The 26,929-nt window shown below is 37.3% G+C and overlaps 1 protein-coding gene across 1 annotated transcript in view; it reads right to left on the bottom strand.

Moving 5' to 3' along the window:
- The window catches only part of AFG2A (AFG2 AAA ATPase homolog A), a 348,368-nt gene that overhangs the window by 60,150 nt on the left and 261,289 nt on the right, over positions 1-26,929 (bottom strand). The window contains exon 15 of the mRNA XM_082653515.1: positions 3,211-3,375. Within this exon, the coding sequence (XP_082509641.1) occupies positions 3,211-3,375 (165 nt within the window). The remainder of the gene's footprint in view (positions 1-3,210; positions 3,376-26,929) is intronic.

The following is a 26,929-nucleotide window of genomic DNA, read 5'->3' as shown; positions in this document are numbered from 1 at the left end:
GCACAACCTTCTGAGACTGAACCAGGAAGAAACAGAAAACATGAACAGACCAATCACAAGCACTGAAATTGAAACAGTGATTAAAAATCTTCCAACAAACAAAAGCCCAGGACCAGATGGCTTCATGGGCGAATTCTATCAAACATTTAGAGAACAGCTATCACCTATACTTCTCAAGCTCTTCCAAAATATAGCAGAGGGAGGAACACTCCCAAACTCATTCTACCACCATCACGCTGATACCAAAACCAGACAAAGATGTCACAAAGCAAGAAAACTACAGGCCAATATCACTGATGAACATAGATGCAAAAATCCTCAACAAAATACTAGCAAACAGAATCCAAGAGCACATTAAAAGGATCATACAACATGATCAAGTGGGGTTTATCCCAGGAATGCAAGGATTCTTCAATATATGCAAATCAATCAACGTGATACACCATATTAACAAACTGAAGGAGAAAAACCATATGATCATCTCAATAGATGCAGAGAAAGCTTTCGACAAAATTCAACACCCATTTATGATTAAAAACCCTCCAGAGAATAGGCATAGAGGGAACTTTCCTCAACAGAATAAAGGTCATATATGACAAACCCACAGCCAACATTGTCCTCAATGGTGAAAAACTGAAAGCATTTCCACTAAGATCAGGAACAAGACAAGGTTGCTCACTCTCACCACTATTATTCAAAATAGTTTTGGAAGTTTTAGCCACAGCAATCAGAGAAGAAAAAGAAATAAAAGTAATCCAAATTGGAAAAGAAGTAGTAAAGCTGTCACTGTTTGCAGATGACATGATACTATACATAGAGAATCCTAAAGATGCTACCAGAAAACTACTAGAGCTAATCAACTAATCTGGTAAAGTAGCAGGACACAAAATTAATGCACAGAAATCTCTTGCATTCCTATACACTAATGATGAAAAATCTGAAAGTGAAATTAAGAAAACACTCCCATTTACCATTGCAACAAAAAGAATAAAATATCTAGGAATAAACCTACCTAAGGAGACAAAAGACCTGTATGCAGAAAACTATAAGGCACTTATGAGAGAAATTAAAGATGATACATATGGAGAGATATACCATGTTCTTGGATTTGAAGAATCAACATTGTGAAAATGATTCTACTACCCAAAGCAATCTATAGATTCAATGCAATCCCTATCAAACTACCACTGGCATTTTTCACAGAACTAGAACAAAAAATTTCACAATTTGTATTGAAACACAAAAGACTCCGAATAGCCAAAGCAATCTTAAGAAAGAAAAACGGAGCTGGAGGAATCAGGCTCCCTGTTTTCAGACTATACTACAAAACTACAGCAATCAAGACAATATGGTACTGGCACAATAACAGAAACATAGATCAATGGAACAGGATAGAAAGCCCAGAGATAAATCCATGCACATATGGTCACCTTATCTTTGATAAAGGAGGCAAGAATATACAGCGGAGAAAAGACAGCCTCTTCAATAAGTGGTGTTGGGAAAAGTGGACAGCTACATGTAAAAGAATGAAATTAGAACACTCCCTAACACCATACACAAATATAAACTCAAAATGGATTAAAGACCTAAATGTAAGGCCAGACACCATCAAACTCTTAGAGGAAAACATAGGCAGAACACTCTATGACATAAATCACAGCAAGATCCTTTTTGACCCACCTCCTAGAGAAATGGAAATAAAAACAAAAATAAACAAATGGGACCTAATGAAACTTAAAAGCAAAGGAAACTACAATCAAGATGAAAAGACAACCCTCAGAATGGGAGAAAATATTTGCAAATAAAGCAACTGACAAAGGATTAATCTCCAAAACATACAAGCAACTCAGGCAGCTCAATTTCAAAAAAACAAACAACCCAATCCAAAAATGGGCAGAAGACCTAAATAGACATTTCTCCAAAGACGATATATAGATTGCCAACAAACACATGAAAGAATGCTCAACATCATTAATCATTAGAGAAATGCAACTCAAAACTACAATGAGATATCATCTCACACTGGTTAGAATGGCCATCATGAAAAAATCTACAAACAATAAATGCTGGAGAGAGTGTGAAGAAAAGGGAACCCTCTTGCACTGTTGGTGGGAATGTAAACTGATACAGCCACTATGGAGAACAGTATGGAGGTTCCTTAAAAAACTAAAAATAGAACTACCACACAACCCAGCAATCCCACTACTGGGCATATACAATGAGAAAACCATAATTCAAAAAGAGTCACGTACCAAAATGTTCATTGCAGCTCTATTTACAATAGCCAGGACATGGAAGCAACCTACGTGTCCATCAACAGATGAATGGATAAAGAAGATGTGGCACATATATACAATGGAATATGACTCAGGCATAAAAAGGAACGAAACTGAGTTATTTGTAGTGAGGTGGATGGACTGTCATACAGAGTGAAGTCATACAGGCTGTCATACAGAGTGAAGTAAGTCAGAAAGAGAAAAACAAATACCGTATGCTAACACATGTATATGGAATCTAAAAAAAAATAAAGAAAAAAAAATGGTCAGAAGAACCTAGGGGCAAGATGGGAATAAAGATGCAGACCTACTAGAGAATGGACTTCAGGATATGGGGAGGGGGAAGGGTAAGGTAGGACAAAGTGAGAGAGTGGCATGGACATATATACACTACCAAACATAAGGTAGATAGCTACTGGGAAGCAGCCGCATAGCACAGGGAGATCAGCTCGGTGCTTTGTGACCACCTGGAGGGGTGGGATAGGGAGGGTGGGAGGGAGGGAGATGCAAGAGGTAAGAGATATGGGGACATATGTATATGTATTACTGATTCACTTTGTCATAAAGCAGAAACTAACACACCATTGTAAAGCAATTATATTCCAATAAAGATGTTAAAATAAACAAACAAACAAAAACAAAAAGCCCCAAAAGAAGAATCTTCTACTTCTAGTCCAGTGTTCTCTCCACTATATTATGCTGCTTCTCTGAAGACTACATTTTGAGAAATAGATAAGCCAGGTAAAAACAATTTAAATATAATAGAGGCCAGGTAAAATGCAATTTAATTTAGTCAATGTAGTATATTTCCTGTTTTAAGATTACTTAATACACAGTTATTTAAAACAGCTGGCATCAAGCAAGCTTTTCTTTGCTAATGACCCCAAGGCACTGCTTTCTTCCCACCAAGGTATTTTAAGGGGAACTATCTTACCTCTGCTCCTGAATATGTATCTGTTTGGAGGATGAGTTCATTCAGATCAACATCATTACTGATTGGCATAGAGTGAAACTGCAAGTTAAATATTTCCCTTCTTGTTTCTGCATCTGGTAAAGGCACGTAGATGATTCTATCAATTCTTCCAGGCCGCATCAAGGCCTATAAAGAAGAAGGGGCAACAAAGATTAACCAAGCTCAGAATTGATATTCCATATGAAGGAACCCAAGGAAAGAGGATGCCCAGAATCTCATGAATATCTCACTATTATCATAATTAGTAAATAAAACAAGTACTAGAGATTCTAAAGTCTATTTCAAAGATTCAAACAAATAAACAATGTCAGAGTACTTTTGAAAATAGAAAAACAGGATTTCTGAAAGGCTTTTTGCTCCTCAGCAACTGTCAGGTCAGTAAAAGACGACTATTGTCTTTTAAGGAAATGTGTATATGACTTGCATTCATCATATCAAAAGGTTTTTTTTGGTAACTTCCTGCAATAACTCTTCAAATATGGGTTAAGCTGTTTTCAGAGATCCCACAAAATAACATAGCTCAGATCAAAGAATATTTCTAGAGCTGATGGCAGTCAAATGCACTTCCCTAATATTTATCGAAGGTGAATGCCTGAACTATCTTAGAGCTAATGAAGTCATCTATTCAGAAAAAACTATTGAGCGGTACTATACACCAGAGTTTGTTCTTGGTACTAGGAAACAGCACGAATAAGACAGATAAGTGTAAAATTGACTATAGTGAGAGTTACACGTCTGTGAATATACTAATAACCTTTGAATTCTATATTTTAAGTGGATGAATTTTATGGTATGTAAATTATATCTCCATAAAGCTATTAAGAGAGATATGGGTCAAAAGTGTGCACGTATCTGTGTGTGCTTTGAGGGGATGGGGCAGCTTTTAGTTGGGGTAGTCAGAGAAAGCCTCTTTGAGGAGGTAACTTATGCAGATATCCAAAGGAGACACCCATACAAAGATCTGGGAAAGAGCATTCAAGGTAAAAGAAACCTCAAGTACAAAGGCACAGATGACTGGCATGTTCCAGAGACAGAAAAAACCCACTGTGGTAGAAACAGTGAATAAAATGAAAAGACATAGGAAATGAGGTTAGAGAGATAGTCACAGGCAGATTATGAGGTCTTAAACAACATGGTGAAGAGTCTGGACTGCATTCTATTTGCAATGAGAAGCCACTGGAAGGTTTTAAGTAGGAAGGTGAAATGGTAAGGTTTACAAGCAAAGATCATTCTTGTGGGACAAAAAAAGGTCTAATAAGAGTCCAGTAAGGAAAGAAAAGAGAAGATGGGGTAGAAAAAAATATTTGAAGAAGAGGCTGAAAATTCCCCCAAATTGGTAAACCATAAATTCACAAAATCAAGAAGCTCAGTGAATTTCAAACAAAATAAATACAAAGAAAACCATACATGAACACATTATAGTCAAACTGCTGAAAACCAAAGATAAAATCTTAAATGCTGCCAGAGTGAATACAGGGAACAATGATTTGAATCACCAATGACTCTCAATTAAAACAATGGAGGGCAGAAACCAGTAGAACAACATCTTTAAAGTGTTGAAAGAATAAAAATGTCACCCCAGAATTCTATTCCCAGTGAAAGTACTCTTCAATAACGAAGGAAAAATAAAGTCATTTTTAGATAAAAGAAAACCAAGGAAATCTGTTTCCAGTAGATCTGCATTACAGAAAATGCTAAATGAAGTTCTTTAGGTTGAAGGGAAATGACATGAGATGGAAAATTGAATCTTCAGGAAGAAATCAAAAGGATTAGAAATGATATACCCCCAAAATGTAGACTCCTTCCATCTCCAAAAAAATTACTCTTCTTGCTGGCATAATCAGAAACAGCACTCCTTGAATATTTAGGAGATACTTATAAACAGTGAAAAACAGCACATTTCTATATGTGTACTTATGAATATGAAGTATCCAGAAAGAAGGTGTGATAGAATACAGAAAGTAAGGAAGATAAGAACTTAGACATGAACCTCTTTTAATTATAAAAACTAAAACAACAAGAACAACAAACCTCCAAATCCTGAAAATGTAGCTGGGCCATACATTAAACATTACAGAAAATACAAACATTGAAACCTCATATGGTTGCTCTGTGGGACTTAGTTCTTAAGGAACTGGTGAAAAAATGATGATATTCTGTGAGTAATAAACTGTCCTCTGTCTCTGACTCAGGGGTCTCAAGCCTTTTGCCAGATTCTATGAAATTGTGGCAGACTAACTTGTTAGCTTTCAAATAGGGTAAAGTCTCGGAACCTTCATATTTCTTAATACATATGTTCCTAATAACGGAGCCTCAACATATATAAAGCAAAAATTGACAGGTTTAAAAAGATAAATATATATAATTCCACAATCATAACAGGAGATTTTAACATTCCTCTCTTAGCATTGATGGAACTAGAAAACAAATCAGTAAGACAGAGAGGATCTAACAAGACCATCAATCATCTTGACCTAATTGATACTTATTTATAGGGCGCTATGCCCAACAACTGCAGAACACATATTCTTTTCAAGTACACTTGGTATATTCACCAAGACAGCCCATATGATAAGCCATAAAACAAAACTCAACAAATTCAAAAGGACTGAAATCATACAGAGTAGAACTCTATGAGAAGAGTAAGTTAGACATGAATAAAAATAGGACATAGAGGAAAACCCCAAACACACTGGAAATTAAACAACATACTTCTAAATAAACCATGGGTCAAAGAAGGTATCACAAAGGAAATGAGAAAATGTTTCAAGTTGAATGATAATGAAAATCTAACGTATGAAGATTTGTGGAATATAGTTAAAGCAGTGCTTAGAGGCAATTTTATAACTTTAAATGCTTATAGTAGGAAAGAAGTCTAAAAGCAATGACCTAAGTTTCAAGAGTAGGTACAGGAAGGAAATAATGAACATGAGAGCAGAAATCAATGAAATGGGAAACAAACAAGAGAGAAAATCAAAGGCAGGTGTAGTTTTCTACAAAGATTTAAAAAATTGATTAAATTCTAGCTAGACTGAACAAGGATAGCGAGAACAAATCATCAACATCAGAAATGAAAGAAGGGTTATCACTACAGATCCTAAAGACAGTAAATGGATAATAATAGAATATTATAAACAACTTTATGATGATAAAAAGAAACAAATTTCTTGAAAAATTCAGGTACAAAATGGACACAAAATGAAACAGAAAATCAGAATAGCCCTACATTTATTTTTAAAAATGAAACTGAACTCATCAAAAAATTGAATCCACCGTAACCAACCTTTCCACTAACACATTATTGACCAGGGGATTTTTGCAGAAACTAACGCCTGTGGCTGTTAATACGTCTCCAGTCAAAAATGTGTTAAGAAAAATCCAAGCCCATATGATTTCCCTTCTGAATTTTACCAACGAAGAAATAACATCAAAATTATACAATCACTTTAGAATACAGAGACGGGAACACGTCTCAACTTGTTTTATAAAGCCAGCATAATACTAACTCCAAAACCTGACAAAGATACTACAAAAATTGAAGATTACAGATTAATGACACCTTCATAAATATAGACCTAAAAATCCTTTAAAAACATTGGCAAATAGAATCTAACAATATATAAAATGGATAAATCATCATAACCAAGTAAGAATTATCCCCGGAATGCAAGGTTAGTTTAACACTCAAAATCCAATGAATATAATTCACCACAGTAAACAGAATAAAGGAGAAAAACAATATGATCATTTAATATGTGCAGAAAAAACAAATGACAAAGTTTAAGATCTACTCAAAATAAGAAAACTCTCAGGATCTGGAGGAAGATGGCGGAAGAGTAAGACGCGGAGATCACCTTCCTCTCCACAGATACACCAGAAATACATCTACACGTGGAACAACTCCTACAGAACACCTACTGAAGGCTGGCAGAAGACCTCAGACCTCCCAAAAGGCAAGAAACTCCCCACGTACCTGGGTAGGGCAAAAGGAAAAAAGAATAAACAGAGACAAAAGAATAGGGACGGCACCTGCACCAGTGGGAGGGAGCTGTGAAAGAGGAAAAGTTTCCACACACTAGGAAGCCCCTTCGTGGGCGGAGACTGCGGGAGGCGGAGGGGGGAGCTTCGAAGCCGCGGAGGAGTGCACAGCAACGGGTGCGGAGGGCAAAGCGGGGAGATTCCCGCACAGAGGATCGGTGCCGACCGGCACTCACCAGCCCGAGAGGCTTGTCTGCTCACCCGCCGGGACGGGCGGGGCTGCGAGCTGAGGCTCTGAGGCTCGGGTTTCGGTTTCGGACGGAGCGCAGGGAGAGGACTGGGGTTGGCGGCTTGAACATAGCCTGAAGGGGTTAGTGCACCACAGCTAGCCGGGAGGGAGTCCGGGGAAAAGCCTGCACCTGCCGAAGAGGCAAGAGACTTTTTCTTCCCTCTTTGTTTCCTGGTGCGTGAGGAGAGGGGTTTAAGAACGCTGCTTAAAGGAACTCCAGAGACGGGCGCGAGCCGCGGCTAAAAGCGCGAACCCCAGAGACGGGCGCGAGCCGCGGCTGAAAGCGCGGACCCCAGAGACGGGCGCGAACCGCGGCTGAAAGCGCGGACCCCAGAGACGGGCGCGAGCCGCGGCTGAAAGCGCGGACCCCAGAGACGGGCGCGAACCGCGGCTGAAAGCGCGGACCCCAGAGACGGGCGCGAGCCGCGGCTGAAAGCGCGGACCCCAGAGACGGGCGCGAACCGCGGCTGAAAGCGCGGACCCCAGAGACGGGCGCGAGCCGCGGCTGAGGGCGCGGACTCCAGAGACGGGCGCAAGCCGCGGCTGGAGGCGCGGACCCCAGAGGCGGGCGGGAGACGTTGGGGCTGCTGCTGCCGCCACCAAGGGGCCTGTGTGCGAGCGCAGGTCGCTCTCCACTCCCCTCTTCCGCGGAGCCTGTGCAGCCCGCCACTGCCGGGTTCCCGGGATCCGGGGACGACTTCCCCGGGAGAGCGCACGGCGGGCCTCGGGCTGGTGCAGGGTCACGCTGGACTTTGCCGCCGCAGGCCCGCCCCGCAGGCAGTGCCCCTCCCTCCCCGCCGGCCTCAGTACGCCAGAACTCCCGAATCAGCTGCTCCTTTAACCCCGTCCTGTCTGAGCAAAAAACAGACGCCCTCCAGCGACCTACACGCAGAGGCGGGGCCAAATCCAAAGCTGAGCCCCTGTGAGCTGTGAGAACAAAGAAGAGAAAGGGAAATCTCTCCCAGCAGCCTCAGAAACAGCGGATTAAAGCTCCACAATCAACTTGATGTACCCTGCATCTGTGGAATACATGAATAGACAGCCAATCATCCCAAATTAAGGAGGTGGACTTTGGGAGCAAGATCTATGATTTTTTTCCCTATTCCTCTTTTTGTGAATGTGTATGTGTATGCTTCTGTGTGAGATCTTGTCTGTATAGTCTTGCTTCCACCATTTGTCCTAGGGTTCTATCCGTCCATGGTTTTTTCTTAAAATTTTTTTCTTAATAATTAATTTTAAGAACGTTATTATACTTTACCTTCGTCCTTTCTTTCTTTCGTTCTTTCTTTCCTTCCTTCCTTCCCTCCTTTAGACAACAAATCATCCCAAATTGAGGAGGTGGTCTCTGACAGCAAGATTTATGATTTTTCCCCCTTTACCTCTTTTTGTGAGGGTGTATGTGTACGCTTCTGTGTAAGACTTTGTCTGTATAGCTTTGCTTCCAACATTTGTCCTAAGGTTCTATCCGTCCCTTTTTTTTTTCTAATTAAGAATTTTTTAATTCAATAACTTTATTATACCTTATTTTTACTGTATCTTCTTTCTTTCTGTTTTTCCTTCTTTCCCTTCTTCCTTCCTTCCTCCCTCCCTCCCTCCTTTCGTTCCTTCTTGCCTTCTTTCCTTCTTTGCTTCTTTCTTTCTTTCTTCCTTCCTTCCCTCCTTCCTTCCCTCCTTTCCTTCTTTCTTTCCTCATACTCCTACTAATTCCCTCTACTTTTTCTCCCTTTTATTCTGAGCCGTGTGGATGAAAGGCTCTTGGTGCTCCAGCCAGGAGTCAGGGCTCTGCCTCTGAGGTAGGAGTGGCAACTTCAGGACACTGGTCAACAAGAGACCTCCCAGCTCCACATAATATCAAACGGTGAAAATCTCCCAGAGACCTCCATCTTAACACCAGCACCCAGCTTCACTCAACGACCAGCAAGCCACAGTGCTGGACAACCTGTGCCAAACAACTAGCAAAACAGGAACACAACGCCACCCATTAGCAGAGAGGCTGCCTAAAATCATAATAAGGCCACAGACACCCCAAAACACACCACCAGACGTGAACCTGCCCACTAGAGAGACAAGATCCAGCCTCATCCACCACAACACAGGCACTAGTCCCCTCCACCAGGAAGCCTACACAACCCACTGAACCAACCTTAGCCACTGGAGACAGACATCAAAAACAGGAGGAACTACGAACCTGCAGCCTGCAAAAAGGAGACCCCAAACACAGTAAGATAAGCAAAATGAGAAAACAGAAAAACACACAGCAGATAAAGGAGCAAGATAAAAATGCACCAGACCTAACAAATGAAGAGGAAATAGGCAGTCTACCTGAAAAAGAATTCAGAGTAATGATAGTAAGGTTGATCCGAAATCTTGGAGATAGAATGGACAAGAGAATGGACAAAATGCAAGAATCAGTTAACAAGGACCTAGAAGAACTAAAGATGAAACAAGCAACGATGAACAACACAATAAATGAAATTAAAAATACTCTAGATGGGATCAATAGCAGAATAACTGAGGCAGAAGAACGGATAAGTGACCTGGAAGATAAAATAGTGGAAATAACTACTGCAGAGCAGAATAAAGAAAAAAGAATGAAAAGAACTGAGGACAGTCTCAGAGACCTCTGGGACAACATTAAACGCACCAACATTCGAATTATAGGGGTTCCAGAAGAAGAAGAGAAAAAGAAAGGGACTGAGAAAATATTTGAAGAGATTATAGTTGAAAACTTCCCTAATATGGGAAAGGAAATAGTTAATCAAGTCCAGGAAGCACAGAGAGTCCCATACAGGATAAATACAAGGAGAAATACGCCAAGACACATATTAATCAAACTGTCAAAAATTAAATACAAAGAAAGCATATTAAAAGCAGCAAGGGAAAAACAACAAATAACACATAAGGGAATCCCCGTAAGGTTAACAGCTGATCTCTCAGCAGAAACCCTACAAGCCAGAAGGGAGTGGCAGGACATACTGAAAGTGATGAAGGAGAAAAACCTGCAACCAAGACTACTCTACCCAGCAAGGATCTCATTCAGATTTGATGGAGAAATTAAAACCTTTACAAACAAGCAAAAGCTGAGAGAGTTCAGCACCACCAAACCAGCTTTACAACAAGTGCTAAAGGAATTTCTCTAGACAAGAAACACAAGAGGGGGAAAAGACCTATAATAACGAACCCAAAACAATATAGAAAATGGGAATAGGAACATACATATCGATAATTACCTTAAATGTAAATGGACTAAATGCTCCCACCAAAAGACACAGATTAGCTGAATGGATACAAAAACAAGACCCTTACATATGCTGTCTACAAGAGACCCACTTCAGACCTAGAGACACATACAGACTAAAAGTAAGGGGATGGAAAAAGATATTCCATGCAAATGGAAACCAAAAGAAAGCTGGAGTAGCAATTCTCATATGAGACAAAATAGACTTTAAAATAAGGACTATTAAAAGAGACAAAGAAGGACACTACATAATGATCAAGGGATCGATCCAAGAAGATATAACAATTGTAAATATTTATGCACCCAACATAGGAGCACCTCAATACATAAGGCAAATACTAACAGCCATAAAAGGGGAAATCGACGGTAACACATTCATAGTAGGGGACTTAAACACCCCACTTTCACCCAAGGACAGATCATCCAAAATGAAAATAAATAAGGAAACACAAGCTTTAAATGATACATTAAACAAGATGGACTTAATTGATATTTATAGGACACTCCATCCAAAAACAACAGAATACACATTTTTCTCAAGTGCTCATGGAACATTCTCCAGGATAGATCATATCTTGGGTCACAAATCAAGCCTTGGCAAATTTAAGAAAATTGAAATTGTATCAAGTATCTTTTCTGACCACAACGCCATGAGACTAGATATCAATTACAGGAAAAGATCTGTAAAAAATACAAACACATGGAGGCTAAACAATACACTACTTAATAATGAAGTGATCACTGAAGAAATCAAAGAGGAAATCAAAAAATACCTAGAAACAAATGACAATGGAGACACAACGACCCAAAACCTGTGGGATGCAGCAAAAGCAGTTCTAAGGGGGAAGTTTATAGCAATACAAGCCCACCTTAAGAAGCAGGAAACATCTCGAATAAACAACCTAACCTTGCACCTCAAGCAATTAGAGAAAGAAGAACAAAAAAACCCCAAAGCTAGCAGAAGGAAAGAAATCATAAAAATCAGATCAGAAATAAATGAAAAAGAAATGAAGGAAATAGCAAAGATCAATAAAACTAAAAGCTGGTTCTTTGAGAAGATAAACAAAATAGATAAACCACTAGCCAGACTCATCAAGAAAAAAAGGGAGAAGACTCAAATCAATAGAATTAGAAATGAAAAAGGAGAGGTAACAACTGACACTGCAGAAATAAAAGAGATCATGAGAGATTACTACAAGCAACTCTATGCCAATAAAATGGACAATCTGGAAGAAATGGACAAATTCTTAGAAAAGCACAACCTGCCAAGACTGAATCAGGAAGAAATAGAAAATATGAACAGACCAATCACAAGCACTGAAATTGAAACTGTGATTAAAAATCTTCCAACAAAGAAAAGCCCAGGACCAGATGGCTTCACAGGCGAATTCTATCAAACATTTAGAGAAGAGCTAACAGCTATCCTTCTCAAACTCTTCCAAAATATAGCAGAGGGAGGAACACTCCCAAACTCATTCTACGAGGCCACCATCACCTTGATACCAAAACCAGGCAAGGATGTCACAAAGAAAGAAAACTACAGACCAATATCACTGATGAACATAGATGCAAAAATCCTCAACAAAATACTAGCAAACAGAATCCAACAGCACATTAAAAGGATCATACACCATGATCAAGTGGGGTTTATTCCAGGAATGCAAGGATTCTTCAATATACGCAAATCTATCAATGTGATAAACCATATTAACAAATTGAAGGAGAAAAACCATATGATCATCTCAATAGATGCAGAGAAAGCTTTTGACAAAATTCAACACCCATTTATGATAAAAACCCTGCAGAAAGTAGGCATAGAGGGAACTTTCCTCAACATAATAAAGGCCATATACGACAAGCCCACAGCAAACATCATCCTCAATGGTGAAAAACTGAAAGCATTTCCACTAAGATCAGGAACAAGACAAGGGTGCCCACTCTCACCACTCTTATTCAACATAGTTTTGGAAGTTTTAGCCACAGCAATCAGAGAAGAGAAGGAAATAAAAGGAATCCAAATTGGAAAAGAAGAAGTAAAGCTGTCACTGTTTGCAGATGACATGATCCTATACATAGAGAATCCTAAAGATGCTACCAGAAAACTACTAGAGCTAATCAATGAATTTGGTAAAGTAGCAGGATACAAAATTAATGCACAGAAATCTCTGGCATTCCTATATACTAATGATGAAAAATCTGAAAGTGAAATCAAGAAAACACTCCCATTTACCATTGCAACAAAAAGAATAAAATATCTAGGAATAAACCTACCTAAGGAGACAAAAGACCTGTATGCAGAAAACTATAAGACACTGATGAAAGAAATGAAAGATGATACAAATAGATGGAGACATATACCATGTTCTTGGATTGGAAGAATCAACATTGTGAAAATGACTCTACTACCCAAAGCAATCTATAGATTCAATGCAATCCCTATCAAACTACCACTGGCATTTTTCACAGAACTAGAACAAAAAATTTCGCAATTTGTATGGAAACACAAAAGACCCTGAATAGCCAAAGCAATCTTGAGAACGAAAAAAGGAACTGGAGGAATCAGGCTCCCTGACTTCAGACTATACTACAAAGCTACAGTTATCAAGACGGTATGGTACTGGCACAAAAACAGAAAGGTAGATCAATGGAACAGGATAGAAAGCCCAGAGATAAAACCATGCACATATGGACACCTTATCTTTGATAAAGGTGGCAGGAATGTACAGTGGAAAAAGGACAGCCTCTTCAATAAGTGGTGCTGGGAAAACTGGACAGGTACATGTAAAAGAATGAAATTAGAACACTCCCTAACACCATACACAAAAATAAGCTCAAAATGGATTAAAGACCTAAATATAAGGCCAGAAACTATCAAACTCTTAGAGGAAAACATAGGCAGAACACTCTATGACATAAATAACAGCAAGATTCTTTCTGACCCACCCCCTAGAGTAATGGAAATAAAAACAAAAATAAACAAATGGGACCTAATGAAACTTCAAAGCTTTTGCACAGCAAAGGAAACCATAAACAAGACCAAAAGACAACCCTCAGAATGGGAGAAAATATTTGCAAATGAAGCAACCGACAAAGGATTAATCTCCAAAATTTACAAGCAGCTCATGCAGCTCAACAACAAAAAAACAAACAACCCAATCCAAAAATGGGCAGAAGACCTAAATAGACATTTCTCCAAAGAAGATATACAGACTGCCCACAAACACATGAAAGAATGCTCAACATCATTAATCATTAGAGAAATGCAAATCAAAACTACAATGAGATATCATCTCACACCAGTCAGAATGGCCATCATCAAAAAATCTAGAAACAATAAATGCTGGAGAGGGTGTGGAGAAAAGGGAACCCTCTTGCACTGCTGGTGGGAATGTGAATTGGTTCAGCCACTATGGAGAACAGTATGGAGGTTCCTTAAAAAACTACAAATAGAACTACCATATGACCCAGCAATCCCACTACTGGGCATATACCCTGAGAAAACCGAAATTCAAAAAGAGTCATGTACCAAAATGTTCATCACAGCTCTATTTACAATAGCCTGGAGATGGAAGCAACCTAAGTGCCCATCATCGGATGAATGGATAAAGAAGATGTGGCACATATATACAATGGAATATTACTCAGCCATAAAAAGAAACGAAATTGAGCTATTTGTAATGACGTGGATAGACCTAGAGTCTGTCATACACAGTGAAGTAAGTCAGAAAGAAAAAGACAAATACAGTATGCTAACACATATATATGGAATTTAAGAAAAAAAAATGTCATGAAGAACCTAGGGGTAAGGCAGGAATAAAGACGCAGACCTCCTAGAGAATGGACTTGAGGTTATGGGGAGGGGGAAGGGTGAGCTGTGACGGGGCGAGAGAGAGTCATGGACATATACACACTAACAAACGTAGTAAGGTAGATAGCTAGTGGGAAGCAGCCGCATGGCACAGGGATATTGGCTCGGTGCTTTGTGACAGCCTGGAGGGGTGGGATAGGGAGGGTGTGAGGGAGTGAGACGCAAGAGGGAAGACATATGGGAACATATGTATATGTATAACTGATTCACTTTGTTATAAAGCAGAAACTAACACAACATTGTAAAGCAATTATACTCCAATAAAGATGTTAAAAAAAAAAAAAGAAAAAAAAAAAAGAAAACTCTCAGCAAACTAGGAACAGAAGGGAACTTCTTCAATATAATAAATGGTATTACAAAAACCTACAGGTAGGGCTTCCCTTGTGGCACAGCAGTTGAGAATCCACCTGCCAATGCAGGGGACATGGGTTTGATCCCTGGTCCAGGAAGATCCCACATGTCGCGGAACAACTAAGCCCGTGAGCCACAACTACTGAGCCTGTGTGCTGCAACTACTGAAGTCCGTGTGCCTAGAGCCTGTGCTCCACAACAAGAGAAGCCATCACAGTGAGAAGCCCGTGCACTTCAACGAAGAGTAGCCCTGCTCGCCACAACTAGAGAAAGCCTGCACACAGCAATGAAGACACAATACAGCCAAAAATAAATAAATAAATAAAAGTAAAATAAAATAAAATAAAAAAACCTACAGGTAACATCACATCATAATTGTCAAAGTATTTAATGTTTTATACCTAAGATCAAGAACAAGGTAAAAAACACCACTTTCACCAAACATTATAATAGAGATACTAGCCTTTGCGATAAGGTGAAACCAGAGTAGGGAGGGTATGGGGGGAAGAAAGTATAGAACTTGGAAGAGTAAAAAGTAAAACTATCCTCATTTGTAGATAACATGAGAGTTTATATAAAACTCCTACGGAATCTACAAAACAACTAATAGCAAGATTACAGGATACAAGTTTAATACTAGAAAAAATGTATTAAGCAGCAAACTAACTAGAAAATGAAGTTTAAAAAATCCAATTTATGGAAATATATAAAAAATATAAAAGACAGGAATAAAAATAACAAAAGAATGCTTCACTGAAAACTACAGAGCACTGTTGAGAGAAATTAAACAAGACCTATTTAAACAGAGAGATATACCATGTTCATTGGAAGACTCAGAATTATGAAGATATTCTTTCTTTCCAAATTTATCTATAGACTCAATGCAATTCCAATCAAAATTACACAAAGACTTTTTTAAAAAGTGACAAACTGATTATAAAATTTATATGGAAATGCAAATGACTGAGAATAGTGAAAGCAACCTAGAAAAAGAACAAAGTTGAAGGACTTACCTGACTTCAAAACTTACAACGCTAATAGAGAAACAAGATAGTGTAATAAGGTCTAGAAGACAGAAATAAAAGATTAATAGAACAGAATAAGGAATTCATATTGATTTTTATTATTAATGCATTCAATGAGGAAAGGAAAGTATTTTAAGAAATGATGCTCAACAACTAGATACTCATGTTTTTAAAATGAACATTGACCCCTACCTCACCCTATATACTCAAAAATTAACTTGAGATGGATCATAAATCTCAGTGTAAGAGATAAAACTACAAACTTCTAGAAGTATAAACGAAAAAAATTGATAAACTGGTCTTTATAAAAATAAACGCTTCTTCTCTTCTAAAGATACCTTTAAGAAGATAAAAAGGCAAGCCACAGACTGGGATAAAATATTCACAATAGTTATATCTGACAAAAAACTTGTATCCAAGTATAAAAAGAACACTTAAAATTCAGTGATAAGAAAATAAACAACCCAATAGAAAGTAGGCAAAAAAATCTGAACAGATTCAGATACAAGAAGTTATAGGGTTGGCAAGTAAGTGTTGAGTAAAAAGCTGCTCAGGGGCTTCCCTGGTGGTGCAGTGGTTAAGAATCTGCCTGCCAATGTAGGGGACATGGGTTCGAGCTCTGGTCTGGGAAGATCCCACATGCCGCGGAGCAACTAAGCCCGTGAGGCACAACTACTGAGCCTGCAGGTCTAGAGCCTGTGCTCTGCAACAAGAGAAGCCACTACAATGAGAAGCCCACGCACCGCGATGAAGAGTAGCCCCTGCTCGCCGCAACTAGAGAAAGCCCGCGCACAGAAACGAAAACCCAACACAGCCAAAAATAAATAAATAAATTAATTAATTAAAAAAAAAAGCTGCTCAGAATCATTGGTCATCAGATCAATGCAAATTTAAGCCACAATGAGATATCATTACCTTCTCATAACAATGACTAAAACTAAAGACACTGACAACACCAAAGACTGAATAAGGATATGGAGAAACTAGAACTTTTACACTCTTAATGGGAACATAAAACAGTACAACTACTTTGGAAAACTGGCAGTTTCTTAGAAAGTTCCCCACCGTAACAACCCAGCTACTCTACTACTAGGTATTTATCTGAGAGGAACAAAAACGTATAGCCATGCAGATCTGTACATAGATGTTCATAGCAGCTTTGTTCACAACAGCCCCAAGCTGTAAATAATCCAAATGTCCACCATTTCATGAATGAACAAAATATGTATTTATATATAATAGAATACCACTCGGCAATAAAAAAGAAAAACTACTGATACACTCAATAACATGCACAAGTCTCAAAATCATTGTGCGGAGTTAAAGAGGCCAGACATTGAAAAATACATACTATAAATTCCATTTATATAAGATACTTAAAAATTCAATTTAATCTATACAAAAAGCAGACAAGTGGTTGTTTGGAGCCTAGGGTAGAGGGAAAGATGGATTGCCAAGGAGCAAAAGGAACCTTTTAGGTTGACTGAAATGTTCTATTACATCTGGATTGCAGAGGTCGCTTCACAGGTTCACATATAGTATATATGTAAATTAGCTGAATTGTACACTTTAAGTTGATGCAGTTTATTGTGTGTAAATTATAACTAAATAAAGTTGTTTAAACTTGCATTTGTTAGGTTCTCAGTGTTATACATCAGTAAACTTAAGGGCATTAGAGATGTTTTCAGATCTTCTCTATCTAAAAAGATTATCTTCTTGGACTCTCTCCCTCTTTTTTTAAAATTACCTTATATTTATGTTTAGAGTTCCAAACAGAACGTTAAAACTCATGGAGTCCATACCATATATCTTATACAGGTGTCTCATAAAATGCTTGGGTAAATGTTAGCAGATATAATGAAAAAAAGGATTTTCTTGTTAAAATAAGTTAGGGAGACACTGGGTAGAAACAAAATTAAACAGGTTTCTATATGCAGGAATTTTTGGAGCCGATATTAATGGATACGAAAAATCTCCAAGAGAGAGCTGCAGAGCAGATAGAAATTCTATCCCACATTCTAATCACAGAACATCTCAAAAGCTAACATTACATTTCCACTTTGAAAAATGCTGCTGTATACTTTTTGCACATATCACAATACCTAGAACATGCTGAGCGTTTATCAAATATCTATTAATTCTTAAGTCATGTACAAATTAGCCAGCAAAAATCAATTAACAAGTGCATAGTAAACACAGTGCCTTTGTTTAAAAATGAATGCTTTAATTATTTTCAGACTATTCCCCACACCTAACATTAGTTCATTAGGTAGAAATGATGCAAGATCATCTTCCTTGAAATGTACTTTATCATAGAATTCAAAACTGCATTTCAATCATGGGGATCACTTCTTCCCTACCTAAAACAAATATATACAGGATTTAGGAAACTAGGATGATACCAGTAAACATATTTTTTCAAATTATTAAAAATATTATCTAAGATGAATAACATTAATATTTATATAGCTCTTAAGAATCTATAAAGCAATTTTCACATAGTGTATTTCATTTAATATGACTCTAAATTCTGTGAATTAGATATACCCCCGTTAAGAAAAAGAAAATGAGGCCCAAGATCATGCAATAAATGACAGAAATTGAACTGAAATCAGGAGGTCTCTGAATATTGAATCATACCTTTTCTACTTTACTATCTTGCCAGTACAATATGATACTCAGTATCAATGGACAAAGAAAAAAAAATTCTTGTTCTGAAATATGACACAGGTAACACAATAAATTTAAATATTTCTTTCATCAAAAAAATTATTACACAGCTACTCTGTGCCAGGCTCTGTTTTAGCTGCTGTGGATACAGCTGCGAATGGCTTGATTAGTTTTTTAAAGTTGAGGTTATCCTTTTCACCTTTCTGGGAAAACTAGTCATTCTAGGCTATTTTAAAATTTCCTTTCTAATAGCTGCAAGAACAACACAGCAAAGGATATAGAGCGCACACATCATCTAAGTCACTGGAACAACACTCAGCATGCATCTGTGCCCCCCCCTGCCCCCCCAAGTTGTAGCTGTCCCCGGGCAATGCAGGTTGAGGACACTTGAACGATTATAACCTTGTCTGGGCCATCAGCCAGCTAGGCTTTTTCTGGCTTGATCTTGCCAGTGAAAGTTAGCTTAGAAAAAGGTAGGAAAGAGCTTTCCTTCCTGTAAAATCCTGAATGAGTTAACACCCTTCCTAGAATTTCTTTAAAGATACTGTTCTGCAATATTAGGGTGAAAGAATGTATTCTGAATGATGGCATGTTCTGATATTTTAAAATCACCATATGACAATTCTAATGAAGAAACAAGCCCAGGCTTCCTAATACCCTGAACGCTTCTGGCCGCAAGGTCATAGACACTGCAGTCTTACATTAACTCTATTTTAAAAACTGTCGGGCAAACTGCCTTTTCAAGAGGACCTTGGGGAAGTCTCTATACCTCTCACAGCCTCAGTTTCCTCATGTGTGAAAATGATGGTGGTTCTTTAATCAGAGAGGCCTATATACTTCTGACAAGAATTTCCCTCAAAATATACAAGATGGAAAACATCCCCACACGATTCTGCAAATAATTCCATTGAGTTCAAGTGAAATCTGCTTGCGCACCTCACAGTAAGAATTACTGTATTAGGTGACCTTTTAAATGGGCCTTCTAGACCCAATTCCATATATTATCTTACTCAAGGCAATGCCTGATTCCATCATATGATCTTTACTGAAAATGTGTTATTACAATTTTAGTAGTTACACTACTTAAACTAATACTACTACCTTTTCTTCGTCTGACCTTTACAAAATGAACTCAGTTCATTTTGTAAAGGTCACAGTTAAAGGGCTACCTTTACCACAGTTAAAGGGCTACCTTTTCTTTTTTTATAAATTCTGAAGTTCAACATTTGTAATTTTATATTCTATCAATGTCCTAATCTAATTAGCAGAGAAATACTTGTTCATACCAAAGCATTAAAACAGACACTTTGAAAAATCAGGTTCCATTGGCTCTCATTCATTTAAAATGATCAACAAGGCTTTTAGAAGGATTATGGGAAATGATGTATGTAGATCATCTAGCCCTGTGTCTGGCATAGGTTGGTGTTCAGAAAACATAATTTTCCTACCCCCTTTAAAAGAAATAAATAAAATGATCAACAAGGGTGTGTATGTGAGTGCAGGGAATGTCTTTCTTCTATAAAGAAAAGCAGCACTGAGCCTTTACATTTTACTCTAATGAAAACATATCAATATATCATGATTCATGGAGAAAACAGTTCCAGAAACTAGGGAGAGAGGTGGATCCTTGGTAACAGCTCTGATTTATTTCAAAGAAACCCTAGACTTTAGGTATCTCTCTCACTCTAAATTCAACTGATTAATAGGTGTGGTTAATTCTACCTCTTAAATCTCTCTTGAAACTGTTACTTCTACTCTATCTTCTTTATTATATATTTGTTTGTTTCCTGTCTGTCTTTCCCAATAGATTGTAGGCAGTATGTAATGGCAGGTATCATACTTTTTTATTCAACAATGTAAACTCAGCAATAGCACATTCAAGGCACTCAATACATGTTTACTCAGTGAAGTCGTGCCAACATAATCTCTTGTCTAGAATACCATAACTACCCTGCTAGTTGTTTTTCCTGCCTGCAGTCTTACTCTTTCCTTCTTCTCCCTCTCTATCTACATCACTACTAAACTGATCACTGTAACTGCAAATACTGTAACTTCCTATTTTCTAACCATTTAAGGGCACCTCAAGGGAAAAAGTCAAATTCAAGTATAGTATTTCAAGCTTCTGTAATTTTGGTGTAACTCTCCCAACTTATCTGCAGCCACTTTTCCTTTTTCACCCTGTGGCTCTAAGAACTCTAAACACTCACAGTTAGCCAAACTCCATGCTGCTTTCTGCATCCTTGCTCTCACACATAATTCTCTCTCTGCTCTGAATGCTTTTATCTCATAGCCTATCAGGTAAGCTTCGCCTCTTGTTCAAGTTTCAGCTTAAAAGTCTTCTCTTTTATACAATGTTCTATAACTCTTCTGAGTACTATATAACTTGTAATTTGGCATACAGGTTAAAAGTGAGGGCAAAATTGAAAAATTTAAAGAAGACACAAATAAATGGAAAGACATCTATGTTCAAAGATTGGAAGATTTAATTTTGTTAAGATGTCAAAACTATACAAATCAATCCACAGATTCAAATGTGAGAATAGCATTTTTTGTAGAGTTAGAAGACTAAAATTCATAACGAATTTCAAGGGACCCCGAATGGCCAAAACGATCTTGTTATAGAAGAACACAAGTTGGAGGACTCACACATCCAAATTTCAAAACTTCCTAAAAACCTACATCAATCAAGACACTGTGTTACTTATCCAAGGAGAGTTACATAAACCTATCGAACAGAATGGAGAGCCCCTTATAAAGCCCTCACTAATGTGGTCATATATGATTTTTGAAAAGGATACACAGACCAGTCATTGAAGAAAGGACTGTCTTTTCAGCAAATCTTATTGAGGAAACTGGATATCCACATGGAAAATAATGAAGGTGGATCCTTACCTTACATTTTATTAAAAAAATGATTAAGCTGGATCAAAGACCTAATCATAAGAGCTAAAACAGTTAAACTATTAAAAAATACAGGAAAGCCTTCATGACCTTGGATTTAGAAATAATTTCTTTGATATGACACCAAATGTACAGGCAACAAAAGAAAAACAGATAAACTGAGATAAATAGATATTTTTTTAAGGTGCACCAAAGACACCATCGAATCATATATCTGACAAGGGGTTAATATCCAAATATATAAATGACTCCTACATCTCAACAATGAAACAATCAGATTTTTTAAATGCCCAAAAGACATGAATTTTCCAAAGATGTATCGGTGGCTAATAATCGCATGAAAATATTTTCAACATTACTAATCACTAAGGAGTTTCAAGTCAGAACCACAATGAGATACCATGTACATCCATTATCATTAAAACAAAACCACAGGAAATCACAAGTGTTAGGATATACAGAAAATCCTTGTGCACTGTTGGTTTGAATGTATTGTAAAATGGGCAGCCATTATGGAAACGATGTGGTGGTCGTGAAAAAAATTTTAAATTGACTTTTACACCTTTTGATTCAGCAATTCCACTTTGGAGTATATACCCAAAATAATTAAAAACAGGGACTCTAATAGATATTTGTACACCCATGTTCACAGTATCATTATTCACAATACACAAAAGGTGGAAGCACACCAAGTGGGGGAATGGAAAATTATTGTTTAATGTGTATGGAGGTTTATTTAGGGGAAATGGAAAAAGATCTGTAGATGAAAAATATCTGCAGATGGATGGTGGTAGTAGTAGAGCACTGTGAATATATTTTATGCCACCTAACTGTGCACTTTAAAATGACTAAATTGGTAAATTTTATGTTATTAATATTTTACCAAAATAAATTTTATAAATGTCAAAAAAAAAAAAAGTGAGGGCAAAAGAATCAGCCTAACTGGGTTAAAATTCTAGCTCCATCATGTATTAGCTGTGTGTTTAGATAAATCATTTAAACCCCTTGGTACCTTAAAATCCTTAACAGTACTAGTTACTCAGAGGATGACCCTAGGAATTGAATGACATAATCTATATCAAGGGCTCAGCACAGTGCTTGGCACATGGCATGCATGCTTCAATTTAGATGCTATTATCACTGTTCCTGTTCCTGTATAATTATTCCAGTATTTGACTGTGCTCCTTGAATATAGGGAACGCCAGTTATCTTTGGATCCTAATACCTGGCACATGGTAGACATTAATGTTCTTTAAATGAATGAACGAATAAATGTTCTAAAACCACGAGGTTAGAATAATGGTAGACAAGTCAGGTTAAAATACAGATTCTTGATTTATATTTATATTTATATTTCAATGTTTAAACAGTATTACTATTTAACAAGTCTCTACTTGCCTCTTCCTGCTTCTTATCATAGTCTCTGAAATGCTCAATTCATAGCCCTTTCGTAATAGAGAAGGGATAAGTTATAGAAATAGGCTTGCTCTCTTCAATAGGAATCTGATAAAGGAATCATTAAGAGAGGAGGCCCTAGAACATGCTTGTATTTATTAAATCTTTTCATGTTGCGGATACACATTATTCAGTCTAGAGAACATAACTGACTTCTGGAAATGTTTTTTTAAATGTGGGATCCTAGCTCTGTGTGTGTGTGTGTGTTTATTTTTTATAAATTTATTTATTTATTTTTGGCTGCGCTGGGTCTTCGTTGCAGTGCGCAGACTTTCTCTAGTTGCGGCGAGCGGGGGCTACTCTTTGTTGCGGTGCGTGGGCTTCTAATTGCGGTAGCTTCTCTTGCTGTGGAGCACGGGCTCTAGGTGCACGGGCTTCAGTAGTTGTGGCGCACGGGCTTAGTTGCTCTGCGGCATGTGGGATCTTCCCGGGCCAGGGCTCGAACCCATGTTCCCTGCATTGGCAGGTGGATTCTTAACCACTACACCACCAGGGAAGCCCTGGAAATGTTTTTTTGTGTTTTCTGATTTGCATTTCTCTAATAATTAGCCATGTTTAGCATCTCTTTATGTGCCTGTTGGCCATCTGTATGTCTTCTTTGGAAAAATGTCTATTCAGGTCTTCTGCCCATTTTCTGACTGGGTTGTTTTGTGATATTGAGCTGTGTAAGCTGTTTTTACATTTTAGATATTAAGCCCCTGTCGGTCTCATCATTTGCAAATATTTTCTCCCATTCCATAGGTTGTCTTTCAATTTTGTTGAGGGTTTCCTTTGCTGTGCAAAAGCTTTTAAGTTTGATTAGGTCCCATTTGTTTATTTTTGCTTTTACTTCTTTTGCCTTGGGAGAATGATCTAAGAAAATATTGCTACGATTTATGTCAGAGAATGTTTTGCCTATGTTTTTCTAGGAATTTTACACGTCATGTCTTATATTTACTTCTTTAAACCATTTTGAGTTTATTTTGTATATGGTGTGAGGGAGTGTTAAAATTTCATTGATTTACATGTAACTGTCCAGCTTTCCCAGAACCACTTGTTGAAGAGACTGTCTTTTCTCCACTGTACCTTCTTGCCTCCGTTGTCATAGATGAAGTGACTGTGGGTGTGTGGGTTTATTTCTGGGCTCTCTATTCTGTTCCATTGATCCATATGCCTGCTTTTGTGCCAATCACGCTGTTTTGATTACTGTAGCTTTGCAGTATAATCTGAAGTCTGGAAGGGTTATGTCTGCAGGATTGCCTTGGCAATTAATTCTGGGTCTTTTGTGGTTCCATGTAAATTTTAGGGTTATTTGTTACAGTTCTGTGAAAAATGTCCCTATTTTGATAGGGATCACATTAAATCTGTAGATTGCTTTGGGTAATATGGCCATTTTAACAATATTAATCCTTCCAATCCAAGAGCATAGGATAGCTTTCATTTCTCTGAATCATCTTCAACTGCCTTTATCAATGTTTTATAGTTTTCAGCATATAGGTCTTTCACCTCCTTGGATAAGTTTATTACCAAGTATTTTATTTTATTTTTGACGTGATTTTAAATGGGATTTTTTTTTTTTTTTTACTTTCTCTTTCCGATATTTCATTGCTAGTGTAAAGAAATGCAACAGATTTCTGTATGTTAACCTTGTATCCTGCTACCTTGCTGAATTTGTTTATCAGTTCTAATAGTTTTTGTGTGGAGACTTTAGGGTTCTCTACATAGAGTATCACATCATCTGCAAATAGTGAGAGTGTTACCTCTTCCCTTCCAATTTGGATACCTTTTATTTCTTCTTTCTTGTCAGACTGCTGTGGCTAGGGCTTCCAGTACTATGCTGCATAGAAGTGGAGAGTGGGCATCCTTGTCTAGTTCCTGAATTTAGCAGGAAGGCTTTCAGCTCTTCACCTTTGAGTATTATGTTGACTGTGGGTTTGTCAAAAATGGCTTTTATTATGTTGCGATATGTTCCCTCTATGCCTACTTTGGTAAGAATTTTTATTATGAATGGATGTTGAATTTTGTTAAATGCTTTTTCTGTGTCTATTGAGATGGTCATGTGGTTTTTGTCTTTCCTTTTGTTTATGTGGTGTATCACGTTAACTGATTTTTGTATGTTGAATCATGCTTGTGACCCTGGACTGAAACCAACTTGATCATGGTGTATGATCCTTTTTATTACTGTTGCATTCTGTTTGTAAATATTTTGTTGAGGATTTTTGAATCTATAGTCATCAAAGATACTGGCCTGTTATTTTCCTTTTTTTAGTGTCTTTGTCTGGTTTTGGTATCAGGGTGATGGTGGCTTCACAGAATGAATTTGGGAGTGTTCCCTCCACTTCAATTTTTGGAATAGTTTGAGAAGGATAAGTATAAATTCTTCTTCGTGTGTTTGGTAGAATTCCCCAGTGAAGTCGTCCAGTCCTTGACTTTAGTTTGCAAGGAGTTTTGTTTTGTCTTTTTTTTTTTTTTATTATAGATTCTATCTCATTTCTAGTGATTGTTCTGTTCAAATTATCTGCTTCTTCTTGACTCAGTTTTGGCAGCCTGTATGTTTCTAGAAACTTGTCCATTTCTTCTAGGTTGTCCAATTTGCTGGTACAGAAATGTTTTATATCTTTGAATTTTGCTTTTATCTTTAAATTTATTTATTTCCAGTTTTATTGAGGAAAATTAACAAATATACTTGTATATATTTAAAGTGTACAATGTGATGATTTGATATACATTTACAGTGTGAAATTATTATCAAGATCATATCCATCACCTCAAATTTAGTTAACTCTTTGTGTGTGTGTGTGTGGTGAGAACAGTTAAGGTCTACTCTCAGCAAATTTCAAGTGTATAATACCATATTACTAACTTTAGTCACAATGCTGTTCATTAAATCCTCAAAACTTTCTTATAATTGAAAGTTTGTACCCTCTGACCAACATGTCCTCATACCCCCCACCTCCATTGCCTCTGGCAACCACCATTCTATTGTCTTTCTATGAAATCTGCTTTTTTTTTTTAAGATTCCACATATAAATGATACCACATGGTATTTGTTTTTCTCTGTCTGGCTTATTTCACTTTAGCTACTATCTTTTTAAGTCTTGAAATTCTTAATGTTTCAGGAACACTATTTCTTAACATCTTCTATGAAATTTCTTAATCTTTAAAAGTATAATTAGACTGAAGGAAGAATAGCTTTAGAGACCAATAAAATAAGCAGTATTTAGCAAAAACCATGCAAGCCCCTGCAAGGAACACTCTGCCTTATATTACTTGGTAATTAAGCTTTTAGGGCAATGAGAAAGTATATAAATTGTACTTAAGTTGGGGGAAATACCTGCTGAATAGAAATCAGAAAAGAGAAACAGATTTTACATAAAATGTGAATAACAAAATTTTAACTACCCATGTGATATTTTAAAAGTAACTTAAAAACACCAACTTGAGTTACTTTTTTGTGCACTCTGAGCAATACAAACTATGAGCAATACAAACAAGCATACGACTCGGATCTAACCTTTAAGAACTTACACTTTAAAAGTGGAGAAAAGTCAACATACAAAGAATTAAATACAGTAAGTCTTAATCAATGGGCTAAGACAGCAGTAGAAAAGATGACAAAATGTTTAATAAGTGTTAATTAATAATTTAAGGATGAGTTGAGAATAAAATTGCAACTTGATGGATGCTATGATACTAAAAGCCACTCATTTGATGAGATAAAACCAGCCATATTTACCTAATGCATATACAAAACATTTTAGAAAGGCAGAAAGAGTTGACAGGAATGTGTTAGAAGTCAATTACACTTAAAATAAGCAATAGGTTCTAACCAATCTTCATAATTCCTTTCTTATAGCTTTTAGCTTAGTAAATCTTTTCATAAGAAATAATTTGAGATCTTTTAATTTTGTAGTATAACTAAGTAG

This window comes from Grampus griseus, assembly GCF_964374135.1.
Source record: "Grampus griseus genome assembly, chromosome: 4".
NCBI classification, from domain to species: domain Eukaryota; kingdom Metazoa; phylum Chordata; class Mammalia; order Artiodactyla; family Delphinidae; genus Grampus; species Grampus griseus.
Note: the sequence above shows the minus strand (reverse complement) of the source record. Positions and strands in the feature narration are given on the sequence as shown.